General features: G+C 37.7%; 1 protein-coding gene across 1 annotated transcript; it reads right to left on the minus strand.

The window, feature by feature from the left end:
* Nucleotides 1–1,600: 1,600 nt before the first annotated feature.
* Nucleotides 1,601–18,706, minus strand: LOC121520220 (protein crumbs homolog 1-like). The gene is made up of 8 exons (XM_041803595.1): nt 18,701–18,706; nt 17,783–18,647; nt 9,123–9,673; nt 8,823–8,988; nt 5,628–6,534; nt 5,479–5,520; nt 5,262–5,384; nt 1,601–1,853 (listed from the first exon to the last, which is right to left on the minus strand). The coding sequence occupies exons 1-8, from the start codon at nt 18,704–18,706 to the stop codon at nt 1,601–1,603; spliced, it is 2,913 nt and encodes a 970-aa protein (XP_041659529.1).
* Nucleotides 18,707–20,413: the final 1,707 nt, after the last annotated feature.

Raw genomic sequence — 20,413 nt, forward strand, 5'->3', positions numbered from 1 at the left:
CAACCTAAAAATATGCTATGATAAATATTACCATATTGTATATTGATAGAATAATATTCAGATTTGGGCATTTATGACCCAAAAATGCCTTTGCCCTATATCATGTGATATTTTAAAACATTTTGTTAATTCAGAAAACTCAGTCCTGGTGGATTGCACTAAGAAATCTCACATACCTTTTGTTTTTGGCTGCTGAACAACAAGTGGTATTCTTTTTTCACAGTTCAGGTTTTAAAAAGGTCTTAAAAAGTCTTAAAATTTTCAAAAGTGTGTAGGAACCCTGAAATACAACTATGGCTATTTCTTCTCAGCTTTGCAATGGTTTTGAGGAATAATTTGGGAGTCCTATGAAAGAGGAAAAAGGAATAGTGTACACTAATGTCAGGTTCAACCCTGTTTGTGGCAAAAATCCATCAAAGTTAATAGAGTAACTACACCTCAGAATTTAAAAAAGCCTTCAAAACATCATGGACAGGACAACCCTCCTGCTGTCCCTCATCAGCCACGATATCATTCAGCCTATGCTGCTTTTCAGCATTTATCTCAAGCTCCCTGAGTGTGAGTCTTCAGGTAGAGGACACAAGTCCATATTTTACCAACCTTATTTTAAGAAAAACATGGTTTACTATATTACCCACAATCCTAGAGTTTCACAGCGACGTCTCTGATTGGTTGATCCCACAATTACCCACGAAACTTTTGCGATCTAGACCACTAGCTAATTTGACGGCTGTTTTATAAACAAAAGAGGATTTAAATGGGGAAACGGATGATTCTGTCCTTTTTTAGATGAGCATTCTTACATTCTGTTTGGACTTTTGTAATTTTAATTTACGTGTTTGCCTGTGTTGACTCCAGGAAGAGTGGTTGCTACTTTACTTTTTTAGACTAACAGGGATCCAAGGAAATGAATACTCCCAAACTTCTGTCATTTTGCTGAGGCCATACATGTTATTACTAAGAGGATTATACCATGAAAATCAAAAGACTTTGATGAAGCAGTTATGTTAATTTCATGTAGTTATTGCAAGAAATGTGCCCAGGGTAGTGATGTAAAAAAAGTCCTCTCTTCTTGGTCTTTCAGCCAAAATTTTACATTTGGGCAGATGGAGGACTTTGTGGATCTCCTGTGATCTCCAGTTTATTTCTGGGGAAGGGGTTCATTGTATTAATTTTGTTCCTGGTTTGAGCGAAGCAGGACAACATTACCTCTGTTTAGATGTATTTTTAGAAATGAAGTCACTGCAAGTTTGAGTAGAACTGCAAATTTCAGCAGTTGACTCTTGCAAGTCTTAGCACCAGATCAGCTGGATGAATTTTCAAAGAAATTCAGTTGCAGCAGATTGTTTCAACCTGTAGAGGGCAGTATATATGCAGAATCTTAACACAAAATCAAAAATTTAAATACTTCAATACCCTAACTGATCAATAGTAATACTAAATCCCCATATCCATAGGTTTTATTTGAAAAAGGTGTTCTGAGGGGAAAAAATGGGAATAGTTGTAGTTGTTCTCTTATCCCTGAAGTTAAAAGTTTGAACTTATTCATGAATTGTTCATATGATGCTCCAGTATGACTGTACCAGAGAAAGAGGGGTCATTAGTCATTCTCATGAAACGCCCATTCGATTTCAGGCTCATCGTCGAGGCGTAACACGAGGTAGGACACCAGCTGGAAGAGGTTCTGCCACAGACCCAAGAAGAGGTACAAGTAGAAGTCGCTGACATCAATTTGGCAGTGTATCCCGGAGTAATTCATCTCACACACGCACTCGAAGCTGTTCACGTAGTTGATACAGAAGCCACCGTTCATGCACGGCCCGGAGGCACATTCGTCTACATCCCTCTCACACCTGGAGAGAAAAAGTGAAAATAAAGACAAGAAATCAGAGAGTTAGAGCACACAAAACCCATCAGAGGTTCCCCTTTGTGCCAGAAAGAGGCAGTGTAATGTTATGCCCCCATAAGCTGATGTGACTTTACAATGGAGCTTTGAAAATCAGCACGTCAGGCTGGCAAAATTTCTGAGACTTTTTGACACCACTTGTTTTGAAAGGATGTCATCTACCTTTCATTTAACAGTCAAAAGTATGAGAGCACCTAAACTCAAAAAAGGTATTTTAACCATAATCTGTGGTGATAAAGAGAGAGCAGCTATGGTCCATCCATATCAACATGTTGGCAAATATTGATTTCTTGAATCATTTTGAAGTCTCAAAAAAGAGGCAAAAGCCATATTTGCCTATTAGAAGACTGTCTAATGACTGAAAACATACAAAAAAAAAAGAACTACTTGGCATATCTATTTTGAAAAACATACATGTGAGGGTGGGATGAGTCCTTCTGAACTGCAGTCAAATCCTGCACACTCTCTGAATCATTCAGGAATGTTGGTCTTGTTTCAGTACTAATAACCAAATATTCAAATGAGTTATCAGTTTTGATAAGTAAGCACCCAGTATTAGTGCCTATGGTCTGTATTTGTGTTGCTGTGGTATTAAAAACATCTTTTTATTTTACTAGTATTGTACAGAAGTTTAAAATGCTGACAACCTTGATAAAAAGTATTGTCAGCATTTAAAAGGAGGTTGGCTTTGTAAAACCTTGACAATTTCAGCTTGGTTAGCCCTTCACTTAGCTTTCTTATCAAATATTGTCACTTTTACCTGCTAAATGATCACAATGATGACTAGGTTCAAGAGCTTGTTTGTTTTTATTGCTTGTCTGCTGTTTTAGCTGAACACTGCTATACAGTGGGCTTTACAGTTTCGAGCGGCTCTTAGGCTGAACAGAGCTTTTTCAAATATCAAGTTGATGTTGAGGGTTGTATGAGTAAACCAGAACAGTCAAGGTTGGAGCCAAACAAACAAAATAAATAGGGACTAGGAAAACAAGGAACACAACTTCTAATAAGGTCCTGAAATTTACTGAATATCTTGCCATACTCGTGGTAAAATTTCCACGTGAAGGAAGGATGAGCTGATGCATGAGGTAGCGAGCATGACGCTACTCATATTTTATGACCAGTGCAATTTGTGCACATAGTAAAACTGCTCCTCTTTCAGCTTGACAGCAGCTTGAGTTGCACATCAACCCTAATTTAAGAGCTCTAGATTCTTATTCTTGAAAACAGTCAGACAAATTTTAGTTGAAAGGACCTCCAAATCCAAATGATAGCAATTTTAAAACATATATATTATTGACAATGACTTTTAAATCCTGAAACTGTTTATAGCCTCTTCCAGGGGTCCCATGTAGCGCTGTTAGGCATTAACCGTCATTGTTATTCAACACTGAGGTCATGACTGATGGGGAGCAAATCAGGGCTATATTCGATTAATCTGCTAAATGGTTAAAATCGGATCCCATTGTTGCTGACACCAGAATTATGATTTAGTTGAACTAATTACTATATTTTTTTTTATCTGTTCAGGCCTGCAATCCAAGCCAAAGGCTCTGTCTAAACTGTGACACAGCCACCCGCCACTAGAAGGCACTGTAGTTGTTCTTAATGCCTTGCCTCCTCAGGACTCTTTCAACCAATACAACCACCAACTAACAGCACCGATAGCATCTTGTGGGAACTGTGATGTTTAGCACTATTTTTTGTAGGCCAATGGGGTTAAAGTTCTCTATAGGCTGTCAGATTATATCCACCTAAAACCAAAGCATGTGTGACAATATTTGGCACAGGAATGTGGGCGTTAACCTGCAAAGAAGATGGAAGGCCGGTGGTGCTAGCACTGCTAATGGTAGCCACATTCTGTTAACAAACTTCAGTGTTCAGTTGTTTTACTGCTGCAGTGTGAAGTTGGTTTACAGAATGCTGTCTTGACTTTAGACTATACATCTGAACTCAATCACATATCCTCCTGAGATCCAAGCTTTTGTTTGAAATGCAGTGTTATTTCCTTTCACTTACTTTGGATAAGTTTGACCTGGTAAGTATAAAACCTAAGCCTTGTCTTTGAACAGAAAGTATTTTTCAACAAAAAAGTCTATCTGCATATGATGATGGGCCACAGGAATTTGTAAAGGCCAATTATGAACTGAATTTCCCCTAAAAGTTCTGCAGCTCTGAAAAAAATATTTAAAATTATTAGAGATTTCTAAGACATAAAGATATCCCCAATCAATAATGTGGCTCCTCCACCACTGAAGAGCTTTGTTTTGCTTTGCACAGACTTCCACATTTTCTCTCGAGAAGTGAAAAAGTGGATTTTAAGGAATCAGTCTTGTCAGAATTAATCTTGCATTTAAATCACTGTTTTATAACTATGAAGAAAATCATATTCAGATTCAAATATATGTAATTTGATTTCCTTTGCCATGAAACATGTATTGTGGCTGAATGAATGCAGATGTGTGCGTGCATATTCGTGTAGATGATTGACTGATTCTGTACTCCATTGTCGTTGTTTACCTTCCCAGGGACTATAGATGGAAATAAGCCAGCAAGCTAAATCTGGTACAAAGCATATTTTCTCTTTTTGAGACTAATGCAATTTTGTACATTGTCCCTGACACAAATAAACTTAATAAACTAAACTAAACCCACTAAAATACCTATATGGAAATTCTTCAATTTTTAAAATCAAACAAAATTACCCTAAAATGTCCTCAAAAATTCTATACACATTAAAGTGAAACTTGAAAAAAAAGTTCAAAGATTAAAATACAGTTGTCATGAAAAAGTCCCTGAAAATCCTGAAGATTTGAAGCAAACTCAATCCAAAATTCTAGTCAAATTCCCCCAAAATAACAAAGAAATTTCCAAAACATTTGATGGGAAATTATGGAAACCTTCCCAAAGAAATCCAATAAACATCCTAATAAATCCTCAAAAAAATTCTATGAAATTTCACAAAAATGTCAAGGCAAATTCCAACCCTTAATTGCCAGTCAAATTCCCCCCAAAATACAAATCAATTCTCAGAAAATACATTACATTTTCTAATCAAATACTCCCATAAAAACTTAAAATCAAACCCTCCAAAATAAATAAAACTATACCCAACATTTTCATGAAATTAAAATAAAAAGAAAAGCAAAGAAAATTTCTCAAACAGACCAAGCAAATTTCCTTTAACTTCTATGGAAATTCTGAACAATTACCTCAAAAAATTCTAATAGCAGAATTTTCTGCTTTGTCCTTGTACATGCAGTGTGTCAGGAGGATATTACAAACACACAGATGATATACTATTCTCCTAGGAACAATCAAAGTGCACACAGGATTATCATTCAGTATTTTTTCCTACCACAGTCCTGTGAAACCAGGTAGACAGTAACAGGTATCGCCTGTTTCAGCGCAGCTCCCTCCGTGATAGCAGCTGTAGTTCCATCTTGTTCCTGCACATGTCGATGTAGGCAACTGAGGAAGCCTGAAAAAGACCACAAAAAGAAATATCTTCTTTTTTTTGTTTGAGTCTGATGGGATTCAGTCTTGATTTTGTGAAACAATAAAAAAGAACTTACGGACTTGGCTCGATGTACCATGGGATTTCAGGGATTTTCTCACTGAAAGAGTCCAGTTTTGAAATCAGTACAACAAAGAATATAGTAACTTTATGCGTTTGGTACAGTCACACATTATTAAGATGTTGGTAGACTTTGAAAGTACTCACTCGCAGTATTGACCAGTCGTGTTCTGAGGGCAGAGGCATGCATAGCTCTGGAGGCCTTTGATGCATGTGGCTCCTTCGCCACAGTTGCTGTTCTCACACATATCGACCTCCGTTTCACACAGGTCACCACCGTAACCCGGCTCACAAACACACTTTATTCTTCCTTGTAGGTTGGTGCAGTTGCCGTGGATACAGGGGCTGGAGATGCAGGCATTTGTTGTGTCTTGGCACCACGAGCCCATCCACTCTGAGGAACATTTGCAGTAATGAAGGTCGAACAAATCCTCACAAACAGCATTATTAGTACATGGGTTGGGAGAGCATACATTAGATCCCCAGCAGCCATATCGAGGAGAGACATCACTGTTAACCCTGGTAAACTGCTCCTCCTGAGGTCTGGGAAGGTTCAACTCTGTGTCCAGGTGGAGCGGGAGAGGAAGCCCCCCAATCTCAACTGGACCCAAACAGCCTGACATGCTCACTCCAGCCACCAGGTTCAGTCCGCCCAGGAAGATGCTGGCTCCCTCTTTGAGAAAATTCAGATTCCTCACAGCTGTTTTAGACACGCTCATCTCTTCTCTGTCTCCGTCTACAACCATGACCCACCTGGAGGCTGGAAGCCACTGGTTCTCCATGCTGAGCTCCACGCTGTGCCACTCTCCATCATTGATGGGGCCTTGACTTTGAACTGTGACCCTGGAGGAGTCAGCCTGGAGCTCCATGACAACATTAGAGTCCAGGATGGAGATGGTGAGGTAGTCTGAATTTCTTTGTGCATGCAGTAAGGTTGCAGTGTTTTGTCTTGTACGGACGCTCAGGGTGATGCTGGTGAGGCTGCGCTTTACCTTACCATTGCTCCGGTAGTGCAAAATGCTGCTTTCAGCCCGAAATGTCACGTTTGACAAACCTAGAGGAGAGAAATGTATGACAGTGATGTAACATTTGATAAACACATATTTTGTAGACTTCAACACAAAAAAACTGAAGATCTGCTTCATCAATATGACCTATGTTTAGTCAGAATTTCACAGGTTCTCCAATAAAGCCTTCAGGTAAACACTAAGAAGACTCCTTTGGCTTGTGCTGGTCATGGACCAGTATGGAAGGAGGGTTTATAACACAGGGGCTGGGTAACCACACATGCATGAAGAATAATAGGTCTTATTCCAGATGTCTTGTTTAGCTGATATCTAGTCTAAAGTTGTGATGATGAAAATTGTTGTGGCAATGAGTCAGTATGCCGGCTTTTGTACATTGTGGCCAATCCTGTGCCCAGTTGAGCAGGGTCTGGTGGCAGACATACATCTCTTCCAGACTGTTCATGTGAAATGCAGTCTTTGTCAGAACAGAAATAAATGCTAAAATTTCCCGACCTGCAAACCTGACTACAAATCATTTATTGAAGGCAATTAAACAGACTGCTTACAGGAATAAAGCTTGTCCTCCATGAAAACATTTTAACACAGCAGAAGAACCCTGTGTATCTCTGTTAGCTGCATAAGCTATGTATATTACAGAGATACGTAGCTAAGCTCACAAAGTCGCTTTGTGTTTTAACCTTCCTACCTATGTTATCTGCATAGCTAAGTTAGCTTTAGCTCTGTTTACTAAAGCTAATGTTGCTAAAGCTAACTTAGCTAACTGGCTTAGGTACCAATGTTAAAGGTCACATATCTTACCCCCTTAAAACAAGTTTATATTGGTCTCAGAGCTCCCCAAGACATACCTGTGATGTTTGTTGCTAAAATAAAAACACCCCAGTATTGAATTTCTGTGTCTGTGTCTCTAAATATTAATGAGCTGTCTAACTCCGCCCCTAACCACGCCCCTCCCGGAAATCGATGTGGCTTAATGGATGTGGCATTAAATTGACATTGAAAGGGTTAAATTCCTAAAATTTAATCAACAGTTGATAAATATGATCAGGTCTGATCTTGTTTGAAAAACTTTTGCAAAAAAGTGGAAAAAAAAAATTATATAGCATTTTATTGCTATTTATATGTGACCAAAATTTGGGCAGTAACACCCTGAGTGTAACAATTTATGAAAATCTTAAAATTTTAAAAAAGTAATAGTCCATAAAAATCAAAGGCATTGCTCATTATTTTAAAAAATTCAAGGCTGTTATAAATTAATCCCCTTAAAGAAAATCCATCTTGAATGTAGTATTTTAAAAATATTCGATTTTTTTCTGTATTTTTTGCATCACAAACATCAGGGGGTTTGCCCTTAAAATTGCATTTAAAGGGTTAAAATCCCAAAAATAAATTAATATTTGAAATGTATGATCTAGTCTGATCTTTATCGAAACACATGCAATGTAAAAATGTATGCAACATATGTATTTAATTTATTGTTATAGCACATTAAGTGTAACTGTTTCTTTTAAACTATCTGAGGGTTTAAAAGGAGCTGCAAACAATTAAGCAGTTTAAGAACAAATTATAAATCTGGCATAGGTTTCTCTGAAAAACTGTCTTAAATACAATTTTTAGAAAACCCCTGAGTGGATATTGGTGAATGAGGCTCATTTCTCAACCTTATCTTTTGTATGACATCTATAATGACTTTCATGTTTTTAAACAAGCTGTACCCACTGCAAACTATTGAGAAAAAAAAGAGAAAAAACCTTGCAAATAACCAAAACTAGTCCAACTTCAGCAAAACAATGCATGTTTTCATAGCTCCAACTTTGGAAAAAGCCAACAACATAAGGGTCTGTACACTCACACCAAATAAATCAGAGTGTTTCCATTTATTTAAGTACATGTGCCTGCTATTCTGGATCAACAGCTCCCCTGCTTTTTCTTATTGAACATGTGACTTTTCCAGGAAGACTTGTCATCATAAACTTCCACAGGCATGTGGCAGCAGACTTAATCTGACCCGGGATTAGCACGTCTTAGAGGAATCCTATGGAGGATCCCTGCTTCAACTCTGTTCCCTGCTGTAATCAGCCAACCTGTAATTAATCAGTGCCTCGGCAGAGAGTGTCCTGAAGGGACTGCACACGTTGGAGAGTCCCCCTCAGTGGATACAACCCAGGATCAGAAATGGGCTACTATGAGAAAAGACTTACAATTTATGAAAGAGCACTACTACTCTTAATGTTTTTGGTGATTTTTCTAAGAGACTTTTAATCCGATGTCACTTTAGGTTAATGTCTTCAGTACAGTATCATGTCAGGACACTCACACTCAAAGCCCTGGGATCGTTGTTGACAAACAGCAGTGGCGGGACAGGGTGACAGCTCACACCATTTCACCTTCTCACAGCGTCGCCCTGCAGTGTTTGGGGGGCAGTTACAGGTGAAATCGTCCCACATGGCGTAGCAGACTCCTCCGTTTAGACATGGGTTGATCTATAGAGGAGAAAAACACTTCAGATCTCTTTTCAGATGTACAACATCCTTAATCATTGTGAGCACAGATGAGGAATTAAAAATGTGTTAATCAAAGACGAAATAATGAACAGAACAGTGTAGATGTGACTCACAGCACATGCGTTGTCACTGCTGCAGCCTTTGGCGACATTAATGAGTTGCTCCAGTCTGTAAGATTCAACGGGAGTTTCAATAGGATAGAACTGCAGACGTTTGCTGTTAATCCTCAGATCCTGAATGCATCCCTTAAAGTAGCCCCCAAAAGAAGCAGAAGCTCTCGAGTCTGGTAGCCCCCCTACGAAAACCAGATCCCCAGGGTGTGCTTGGATGGGCCGTATGGAAATAGAGCCCTGCATCTGAGCTGACTGGATCAAGATGGCCTCCGTTCTTTCCAACCTCACAGTCACCAGATGGAAGTGGCCGTCGCTGACTAAACTTCGACCAAGAAGGGCTTCAAAGTTGTTGATCTGGACTTTGACTCTCCCTCCTTCCAGCCACAGGCGGAGGTACTGGCTGGTACTGTTTGCCAGGATGAAGAGCAGGCCGCTGCTCTGTCTGGTGCGAATGAACATGGATACAGTTACAGAATCACCTGGGTCATCGTCCAAGGAGAAGGAGGCAAAACTTTCCAGGTCTTTGCTGCCAAACCTTGCAGTGATATACTCTGTTGGGGTTCAGGGATAAAAGAGAACAAATCATGAAGAGAACCTAGATTTAAAAAGTACATCCTGAAATATTGGTGAAACAGTGTGGGAGAATAAAGCTGATAAACTTTTCTGACAAAGGCTCACTGAGGAGATGGATACCACTCTCATGTCCTCCCACAGAACATGAAGCTACAACCAACAACTGCTTGGCTTAACTTAGCTTAGCTTAGCATTTAGCCTGAAACTAGCCTGTGTCCAAGTCTCAAACATAGAAAAACAAAACAACCAATAAGTAACCAGGGATTTTCAATCTACTGTGCAAGGATGTAACAATTTGTTCATACATCAGAGCTATTGGTCATCTCTTTACATCTGTCAGTGGGCCTTAAAATATTTTAAAGTAGGAAAAAATGCCCAAAAGATGCTAACTATGACTCCAACTAAAACTACGACTAAAATTGTACTTTGAGAAACGTTTATCCCTAAATAAGACAAGACTAAAATAAGCTTAAAATATATCTTTGATAATGAAAACTCTGATGAAAAGTAAGTTTAGTTTTCATAAAGGAGACTAAAATGTAAGTGCTGGACTGTTGGACATTCAACCTCCATAATATTTCTACCCTGTGCCTGTTATTGTCAAAACACAAGCAGAGATGAGGTTTGAGAGGATTCATTGCTTATAGTAGGGCTGATTGATTTGGGAAAATAATATAATTGCAATATTTTCCCCAATATTGCAATTGAGTTTTAATATGCAATTATCTTTAAGTTCCTAATCTTATGTATCTTTTACCAACACATTAATAAACCATATTACTTGTAACTTCTTGTAAATGTTCCTGGCCCGAAGGAACATTTACAAGTCATTCATCCCTACAGCAATAACTTCTCCAAACAGTACCAAGTAGCACTGTTTTATTTTGAACATCTGATTTTATCTGATTCTATAATGTTGTTGTTTTTTTGTGTGGATGATGTTTGCCTGAATAAGCTGTGTTAAAGACAAATTTCTGTTTTTATCTTGGAACAGACAAATAAAGTTCTATTCTATTCTATTATAACACACTACTATATAGGTAAAACTATAGCTGGAAGATTGTGCAAAATAATAATAATAATAATAATAATAATAATTCTAATTATATTGGCTTGTTGCAAATTTGATGTGAATTGATGTATTGAAAGGAATTATCAATTTTATGCCACTCTTATTCTTAATAAGAAAAAAATACAGAAAATAAGGACAGAACAATTTTAGAAAAAACTGTCACTTGCGTGATGTGTAGAGTAACATCTCTGCTGCAATAGAAATGTATTTAAATTGTATTTTAGGTTAAAGAAATATTTCACCTTCTGCAATTTAAAAACTGAAGTGGTCACATTGCAATGTAATCTAAAATTGTGTTAATGTCAAGCCTTATTTCAAAGTCAATAAAATATTAATTGTGTGTAAATATAATTATTTATGTTTTAATTTCACATCAGGGTTAATTTAAGATGTTCACTGGAAAATAATTGTTTTGACTAACAATAAAGACTAAAATATCAGACTTTAACTGACAGTGGACTGAAATGATTTAACTTTTCATCTAGTAAACCAAGACTAAATCTTTAAAGAGTAATAAATGACTCAATGGGACTAAAAATATTTAACATTTTTTTCTTAAGACCAAGACTAAAACTATATTTCTTATAGTTGCCAAAATTAACACTGATTTAAATCAGTTGTCTTTCTGAGCCAGTGCAAGGAGCTAGAGATATGTTATGAAGATCTCTGAAGAGGAGGACATGGAGGAAACAAGTGGTGATTTGAATGTTGAGAATGTCACAAAGTTCAAATCAAAGAGTCACATCTCTCAGTACTTGACTTAATAAAAATGAGAAAATCATAAATATAACCTTAATGAAATTGTTTTGTGTGAACCAAGTATCACAGAGCATGCTGAGTATATATATATTTATATACACTATAGTATACATACTGTTACCTTCCATAGTGCTGCATGGCATTGGATTTCTGCTGGTAACCTAAATGCCTTTTTCCACCGCCTTTTTATATCCAAACCAATAAACCAATATATTTCAATGTGCAATATGTTGATACTAATATCTAAAACGATGTAAATACAAGATTCTGACAAACATCCACAAGCTAAATCCTAACTTTAAAAATGAAGCAAGGGATAGGCAATGATTGAAGAATATTCAATCATAATTTCCAAAATATCAAAGATTTCATGTGGCGACTATCTTTAAAATCTTTAAAACTTTTTTTCTCCATTGCTTTAATCAGCATCTGCTTTTACTGGGTACTACCATGCGGTGTCTGAAGCACATTTGAAGACTTTTTACTACAAAAGAAGACAAAAGCAGTAACGTCTGGTAACACTACTCACTTCTTTTAACTTCAGAAATGATCAATCTTACTGAACATTTTAATGTAGTTGATCAATTAAATGATCTATTTGATCTAGTATTGTCAAGTAAAATATCTAGTTACTTAAGTTTTAATCAGCAACAATGTCCAATAAGTGTTAGTATCAAATGCAAATGCACATCCTGGTTCATCTCTAAGAATCTTCAAATTTTCTTCTGTGACTTTCAAATTGTACTTTTTTCAATGATTTTTTTTTTCTGTATATCTGCAGAAATTAATAAATTAGCTTTTTGAAGCTGTAATCTGCCATTGCTGATGTTATGCCAGTAATATCGTGCATCCTTAATTCCTGCAGGAGAACCTGGCTGCAGGCATCAGACATCCATGAATGCATGGGCGCTTGGACATCCATAAACACATGCATATCACCTGTTTTTTTTTTTTTTTTATTGAGATGTCTTTTCATGAAAACTGAACTCCATAAAATGTATGTACTATACAGTCCAATGTTTCGTTATTGTGGATAAATTTCATATTTTGAGGCAGAAAAGATGTTTAAAAGGGCCCGTGTATTCTAGTCTCGCGCTGCATTGGGTTCCCATAATGCTTTGCCTGTGGCACCTGTCTACTGGGAGCACAAGCTTGAGTATGTCTGCACTTTTAAAACAGGTTTTTTCTATTACATGAAATTCATCCTTGAAAATGATGTGTTGGTTTACTGTTATTAACTAACGCCCTATAGGATTGCCACTTATACACTGGCCCTTCAGTGGGGCATTAGATTACAGATTAAAAAAAAAAAAAAGATGAATTATGGCTGTCTAGGTGCACATGAGTTTATGTGTGTCCTAGTGTGCATGTCTCTTTGGAGATTTGATGTCTGCAGCCAGGATCCTCTCAATTCCTGCTGCCTCTTGTTGATTTTGTTGCCCCCTGTGGACAAAGCAGTGCCTCTGATGTCTTTATTTATTTGATCTTATCCTCCCATAATACACCTAAGTTGAGTTTTCATCTCTTACAGCTTTCTTCTAAAAATAAATGCCTTACTTATCTCTTGGAAAAATGTCCAATTCTGAGTGCTAACCACATTGTCCGGTTCCTAACCTGTGTTTCCTTTCTTTATAAGGTCATAAAAACATATTATTAATATCAGTCTGTTTTATAATTGTGCTTCATTTGCTTTACAGTTTATTATAAATAGTTGTATGATATTTGTTCTATTCACACAAACAAGATGTGATCATACTGGGGCTGATTTCTGCACTGCCTCTTGGCTTGGAGTTGACCGTGTTTACTTGCAACCATATGGCAGTGACCAGACTCCTCACGGTATAGTGTGTTTGTGAGTGAGCTTTAGAGGTGCCAGCATATGAATTTTGCTACATCAGGACATGACAGGCTTTTCTCAGCCTTGATTTGAAACTAGGTTAACTTGTTTAGACTATATTCCAGTACTTAACTGTTACCTGATGACCAGTGGAGTCAACTGGATGTTATTAGTCAATAGAAATATGACTTTTCACTGATAACTGATGTTTCGAGCTGTTTCTAGAAATGTCATGAGAAGGCAGCAACCTAATATGTCTCTGCTCTGTGTGAATCTGTCCCTGATTTTCCGCTGTAAAGAAGCCACAGGTCAGCTGCTGAAACACACGTTTTTTTAATCCTAAGCCCAGGTGTTGCTGAATGCCTCCTAATTATATAACTCTGGGCTATTTCTGCGAGCGCTGTAAGCTCCTTTCATGTCTACTGACTGACTTTATCGTCCTGCAGCATGGCTCTCTTTTTAGATTTGAAGTGAATAAGGTTGAACTTGACTTGACCTCTGCCATGTCAGCTGTGGTGTCATGTGATGCCTCCATCATTGAAAACAAACTTCAGACATACAGCCTTTAGAGGTCAGCTGAAGCAATCTTACTGTATTTGTTCACACATGAAACCCAGTAACGTATTTTGCTGCATATAAATCTTGTCCTCATTTAAAACACAATAACACATAGTATCTATCTATCTATCTATCTATCTATCTATCTATCTATCTATCTATCTATCTATCTATCTATTCATTTTAGATTAATTAAGATTCACAATTTGTGCACTGTTTTTTGTTAATCGCAATTAATTTCATGCGCTATTGTTCCTTTCAACACACTTTGGTTAAGTCATGTCAGCCACAGTGATATAAAATAAGTCCACCACTGCTCCTTAATGTGTAATTTCCCTTTTAAAAGCTCACAGACAGCTCATTGGACAAGTCTAAAGTCATCTGAGCCCTGTCTTATCAAATATTTACTTTATTTCCTTTAAGATCCATAACAAATTCTTTTTTCCATGGTTAAGTTCTTGTTATAATCTTCGATCTACCTATGAAAGCAGCTCTGTGTCTTAACAGTCAATTACCCTTGGTTTAAGACAGCAGAAAAATACAAACCACAAAACATTTAAGCATGCTAAATCGTGTTGTTCAAAAATGCACTGGTAAGGGTGCGATTAATCGCAATTAATTACAGAAATTATCATATTATTCATGATTAAAAATTTCAATCTTTTGGAAGCCCTAATATTGTTTAAATTACTCGTTTTGATGTTAAACTCCAAGTATACCAACATTTCAGTTTATGAGAGACCATGAAAACAGATCAGAGTTTAACTGGTCACTTGCTCTGCCCTCTTATTTCACTCAGCAGTTAGACATACCAGACGCCATCATAAAGTTGATTGGACACAACAGATAAACGTGTACTGATTCCGAAATCACATCTTTATTCACTGTATAGTGAATACGAAATTTTGTAGTGGTGTCCAATTCTGAGTGAGTATTGTTATTCCCCATATAGTGAACTCATTCTACCCCAAAATGCATTGTAGAAAGTAGTGAACAGCCGATGGTCACTAACCCAGCAATATTTACCATCATGCATTGCAGTTGCTGCTCTCAAACATTACGGACGAACGAGAGGAGCTCAGGAACACATATCAAAACATTATTTAGGCTTTTTTTGTTTGGTTGGTTTTAACCAAAGTATATCATCTGTAAGAAAATGTTAAGGATTCAAAACGAAGTAACATTTTTCCCCCTTGAGGAATACAAGACTTGAGAACATCAACTTTATGAAGAACTAAGGGTTAATACAGGGAAATTATTGTTCCACTCCAGCCAAAACACTTTTTTTCTATGAGTATTTCTTTTTTTTTTTTTAAATACATTACGTTTAGTATCAGTTTTAAGTGAAATTTTACTGTTATTTTTGATCATCAACTTTACGAGCCGTTGTTGCTAAATGTTTTTGTGAAACGGCGATAACGTCACTGCCCGCAGCCGGAGTAGTGTCAGAAATCATTTTTGTGTTTTGCAGTTGAGTCCACTGTACATGGAACTATATGCTGCTCACTATATAGTGGATAGGGAATAGGGAATGAGTGTGTGGTTTAGGACACAGCTGTAAATACCTGATAACAGTTCATGCCACATTATTTGGCCAATGGCCAGTGTTCGTAAAAAGGGTCAATATCAGCTGATACTGACGTTAAACCAATGCATCTGATTCAAACAGTTATCAATATGTTCAGTACTTTTTGAGAGCAGGTGCTTTGATTGATACAATCTTCATTATATTAATTAATTAAAGTGATTTTCAGAGGAATAAGTTCATTAAGAATTGCAGGCATATTTCTGCATACTGTTTTTTGTGTGATGTTTTGTGTGCATATGATTGTGTACTGCAGTTTGACTCCAGCTGTTGGGAACTAAAAACAAGAAGTTATCCAATACTGGATGCCTACCAAGGTTAAGACGGTTGGGAATTGTTCATTCCTTTTTATCTTTAATTTCATTTTGACTTTTGTTTTTAATTTCAGTTCAGTTTTAATTAGTTTTTACTGCTGGTTTGTTACGTTAGTTTAGTTTTTTATTTGCAAAAATGTTTCGTTTTCTGTTTAGTTTTAGGGCTGTGAAAGGAGGCTTTTTAAAATCGCAATTAATCTCAGGATGTCTGGTGTTACTTGTGGTTAATCACATACATTTTGAAAGAACAATTTTTTGTTACCAAACCCGTTTTTTGCCATTTTGGATTATTCCGCTGTCTTAACCTAAGGGTAGCTGAGTTCCTGTCTGGATACAAACCTGCCTTTATAGGGAGATTGAAGATTTTAATATGAACTTAACAACAGAAAAGAGAACGCATTATTGATAGTAAAGGAAAAATGAAGTGAAGATGGCTTTTGACTTGTCCACTGAGCTGTCTGGGTTTTTAAAGGTAAACGGGACATTAAAGAGGCAGTGGTGGACTTTTCTACATATTTGTTGCTGCAGGGAGACACAGACCAGGCTTAACTAAAGTACACTGTAAGACTGAACAGCTGACGGTTGTTTGGAAAAATAACTTGTGTTAACTTAAAATTCCAAAACAACTATTTCAGCTTTATATAATGGAGTTGAACACATTTTTAGTTTTAAGTGAACAGTACTCAGTCATTCTGTGCTTTTGCCATAGTTCCTAGAATGTTTTTAGGCATGAGATACTTTTGCACCATGAGTGAAATCACTGACTCAGCGAGTGAAGTCCCACCTGTTAAGAGCAATTTTAATAAACAGTGGATGGAATACTGAACATGATAGAGGAGGACTTCCTGGCTCATTGTGCACTTTTCACCTGTAGTCCCTCAAGTAGGACAACCTTAGGTGGCATTAATGTTCAAGATTAATGTATGTAAAAGAAACGAGGGAAAATTGCAGTGGATGAAGTGGAGGTAGCTTTACGAAAAATACTTGAGTTAGATTTAGAACGAAAGTCAGGTTAACCCAACATACATGTAGGAGTGACAATAACTTAAAAAATCTATTTTCACTTAAAAACTTTGTCGTAATCAGTTTCAACAAAAAATTTGAGAAGTTTCAACTTGTTCGGTTTTACAGTGTGTGCTAAAAGGCCCAATAAAGCATGAGATTAATCGCAATTAAATACCATTTTTGTGGACCTTGATTAATTGGGATTAATGTGATTAATCTTGCCATAGTTTTCATTAGTTTTAGTGTTAGTTTTTCAAGTACTTGTCAGGGGTGAGGCCCAAATTGCCTAAAAAAAAATAAAAATCATACATTTTAAAAAAACACATTCAAATAGGCTACCCTTCGCTTTTCATTTCATTTCTCTAAAGCTGATGTTTAATTACAACTCAAGGCATAAAATGACCAATGAGTGAAGTCCTGACCAATCAAATCAGGTAATTTTACTCTCCCAAGGCTTGGGTGTTCATGTCAGTCTGTGTATTGCTGTCATAGCTTCAAACTACAGAGCATTTGTCTCTAATTTTATTTTATTTTATTCTAGTTGGTTTCATAAGCACAAAGAACAGTTTTAGTTTTCATTTTTGTAAAGCTTAGTTTTTATTTTATTATTAGTTAACTAAAATGTTTTTTAAATTTTATTTGTAGTTATTTTTAGTTATGTAGTTAGTTTTAGTTGACTATAATAACCTTGGTGCCTACAGCTTCTATGTTTGTGATGGTGGCATCAAAACTGATAGAAATATCAAGATTTTCACCAGACACTTAGCAAAGCTTAGACTTCTGGTATCGTAACAGACTTACTCAGAAGTATTGGCTTAAAGTGGCTCTTTTATGAAATGTTACTCAAGTTGGCAGGTGTTTGTGGCTGTTAAAGATAGCCTCCCATGGGCTGGTTGTCCTTAAGTTTTCCAGAAACTTTCAGGTGTGCATGTGTGAAAACAGCTTATCTGTACTTACCTTCTGCACAGTTGTTTCCTTCATATGGCCTGTGACACTCGCACACGTAGCTCCTCCAGCCCTTGCTCAAGCAGCGCCCTCGATTCTGACACGGGCTTTCATCACACTTGTCTTTGTCGCTGCATCCCACGGTGATGTTTGCCTGGGCATCTGAATCTCCAGGCGCAACAACCGGCAACACCAGATGTGAACCCACAAACACATCTCTGAAGCAGCCTAGAAAGGCTGGAGGGCCTTCTGTTTCATCCTCCACTCCACCCAAACCCCAGTTCCTCCCAACTACACCTATAAAGAGGCCTTGGCGAACACTGCCCGGGTCAGGGAGAACAGTTGCTTGCTCCAGGAGCGGGGTTTCGGATTTGTAGTCTCTGGGGCAGGTTCCTTCAGTGCAGAGCAGCTTGATGAGGCTGATCCCACCACCCAGAGATGCTTCAATCGTGTGCCACTTGTTGTCGGAAAAGTCCTCTGGCAGCTCTTGAACCAGACTGACGGTGCTTTGACCTCTGAGGCTGCGGAGACAGAGATGGCCATCTGTCAGCTCGATCCTCAGGAGGAGGTCGTCCACTCTGTGCTGCCAGAGCGTCCCGACTGGTCTGGCCGTCCTGAAGCTGAACGTCACATTAAGAGGAGACTCGGGGTCGAGAAGCTGAGTTTCTATGTACATGTAGCCTCTGGTCTCAAATGAGAAGGTGGTGGGGGTCTGACATTTAGGGCCCGTGAAGCCTGCAAGGCAGAAGCATGTATAGGTGTGCTGATTGTTGACAAGTAAAGGAGAGCATATTCCTCCGTTCTCGCAGTGGTTGTCATCACATCCAGAAAGTGCAGTTGTGCAGTTCTCGCCACCGTACAGACGTCCGTTTTGGCTCTGTTGGGAGCAAAGGCATCTGAAACCTCCACCAGGGATGGGCTCGCACTCACCACCATTTTGGCATGGCTGCTTTTCACATCCATTGATGTTTTTTGAGAAAGCTCCTGGCAAGCCAAAAACAAACCCATATTACTTGATCAAATACTGAAAAAGTAGTCTAACTGCAGGCTTTACACCTTGGCGTTAGTAAAGTGCATAGTCACAACTATGTGTTCAGACTATGTAAAGGTAGAGAACAAAATGAATCATGAGAAACAAATACCAAAGTATAACAACTATGACTCATTTCTTAAGTTCTAAAGCAACTGTATTAAATGCTACACATTGGCCTTTGAATTTGCAGCACGTGTCAGCATAATAGCATTTCAAAAGCTATAACAAAACAGTCTAAAAATGTACTATTACCATGTTTTAACAATTAACCTATAAGCTAAAGACAAAACGTGTAAAACATGTGCAAACAGTATTCACCTCTACTCACAAAATGCATACTGTAACCAAACTTTACCTGCATAAAGCAGCCATAAAATCCACATATGCCAGATGAATCTCAACATTGTCCTCATCAAGTATTCCAGATCACAAGATGTTTGGCAATATCTTCATTTTAGGTCAAAGGCAGAAAGGGAATTCTTGTGTGTGCAGCCCCATCTTAAGCTCCACTCCTTCGTGCATGCATGTGTTAACTGAACTTCTTCGAGTGCTGCAAGACAGATAGGAGGGATTAAGCTAATGCACTTACAATGTCTTACACATTAAATGAGTTCACAAAGGGAGAGTTCATCCAGTAGGCTAATTTGAGAAACTCCCAACACCTTCCAAAGACACAACTCTGATGTACTATTACATAAGTGACGACAGAGATCCACCCGATGAAAACAAAGAGGTGATGAGTATTCATTTTCAGTAGTTTCTTTTTAAAGCAACATCAATCTTTTAAAGGGTATTTCCCAAAACATACTCCACAAACAAACCTTTAAAGGTTGGCATCGACTTTAAATGCGTGTGCACACTCAGGCACACGTGCAGCAAAGAGCAGGTGCCCAGCTGAGAATCTGGCTGCAGGAGCTGGCTGGCCCGATGCCCATCTTTTTAAAGAAAACTCAGGTAATTGTTTCTAATCCATTAAGTGTCTCTGTCATTAAAACGTCACTCCAGTCCTCACGACTCATTCCTCTTATAAGCCCAAAGAGCTATCCTGTGTGCACATAGCTGGTTATTGTTTAAATGTTAGGGCTGATGAAAAAGTTCTGGCCTAGATTTTAAGTCTAAAACTTTGGGTCATGATCCAATAATCCTATAACTAAAAGTCTATGGCTCGTTTTTGTCTTAAAGGTAAAATAAGATGATTCTGAGCAACCTTTAGGAGCATGAAATCACATGGAAAAGTGACATCTTTAAGATGAAGGAGAATAACTTGAGTAAATCGTCAAAGCAACAGTTGAGAGAGCTCATCTTTGTCTCATTTTTGTCTGAAAAGACTTTCATGGGACTAATATAAGACATATGTCATGTTTATGTTCATATTTGTGCATACAGGCCTAAGAAATTACTTCTGGGGAGAATAAATTGAAACTAGACTGGAGGAGATTTTTGTCTCGTAGCTGTCTTGGCAAGTCTTTTCTGAGCAGTATCTTAGAGTGAGACATTTGTTAGACAAAGTAAAGAACTTGGACTGAAAACTGACCTTTATTTTGAGCCAGATTTGAGACCTTGCTTTTGTTTCTTTGACTTTACATCTTGGATTGAGACAACTGAAGGAA

This window comes from Cheilinus undulatus, linkage group 13, assembly GCF_018320785.1.
Source record: "Cheilinus undulatus linkage group 13, ASM1832078v1, whole genome shotgun sequence".
Taxonomy (NCBI): Eukaryota; Metazoa; Chordata; class Actinopteri; order Labriformes; family Labridae; genus Cheilinus; species Cheilinus undulatus.

What these genes read in the sequence shown, in the direction of transcription:
- LOC121520220 (XM_041803595.1), bottom strand. An exon ending in AGGAAACAACTGTGCAGAAG is followed by an intron (nt 9,674 to 17,782) that starts GTAAGTACAGAT and finishes GAACCCCAACAG; the next exon opens with AGTATATCACTGCAAGGTTT. An exon ending in GCAGTGACAACGCATGTGCT is followed by an intron (nt 8,989 to 9,122) that starts GTGAGTCACATC and finishes TCTCCTCTATAG; the next exon opens with ATCAACCCATGTCTAAACGG.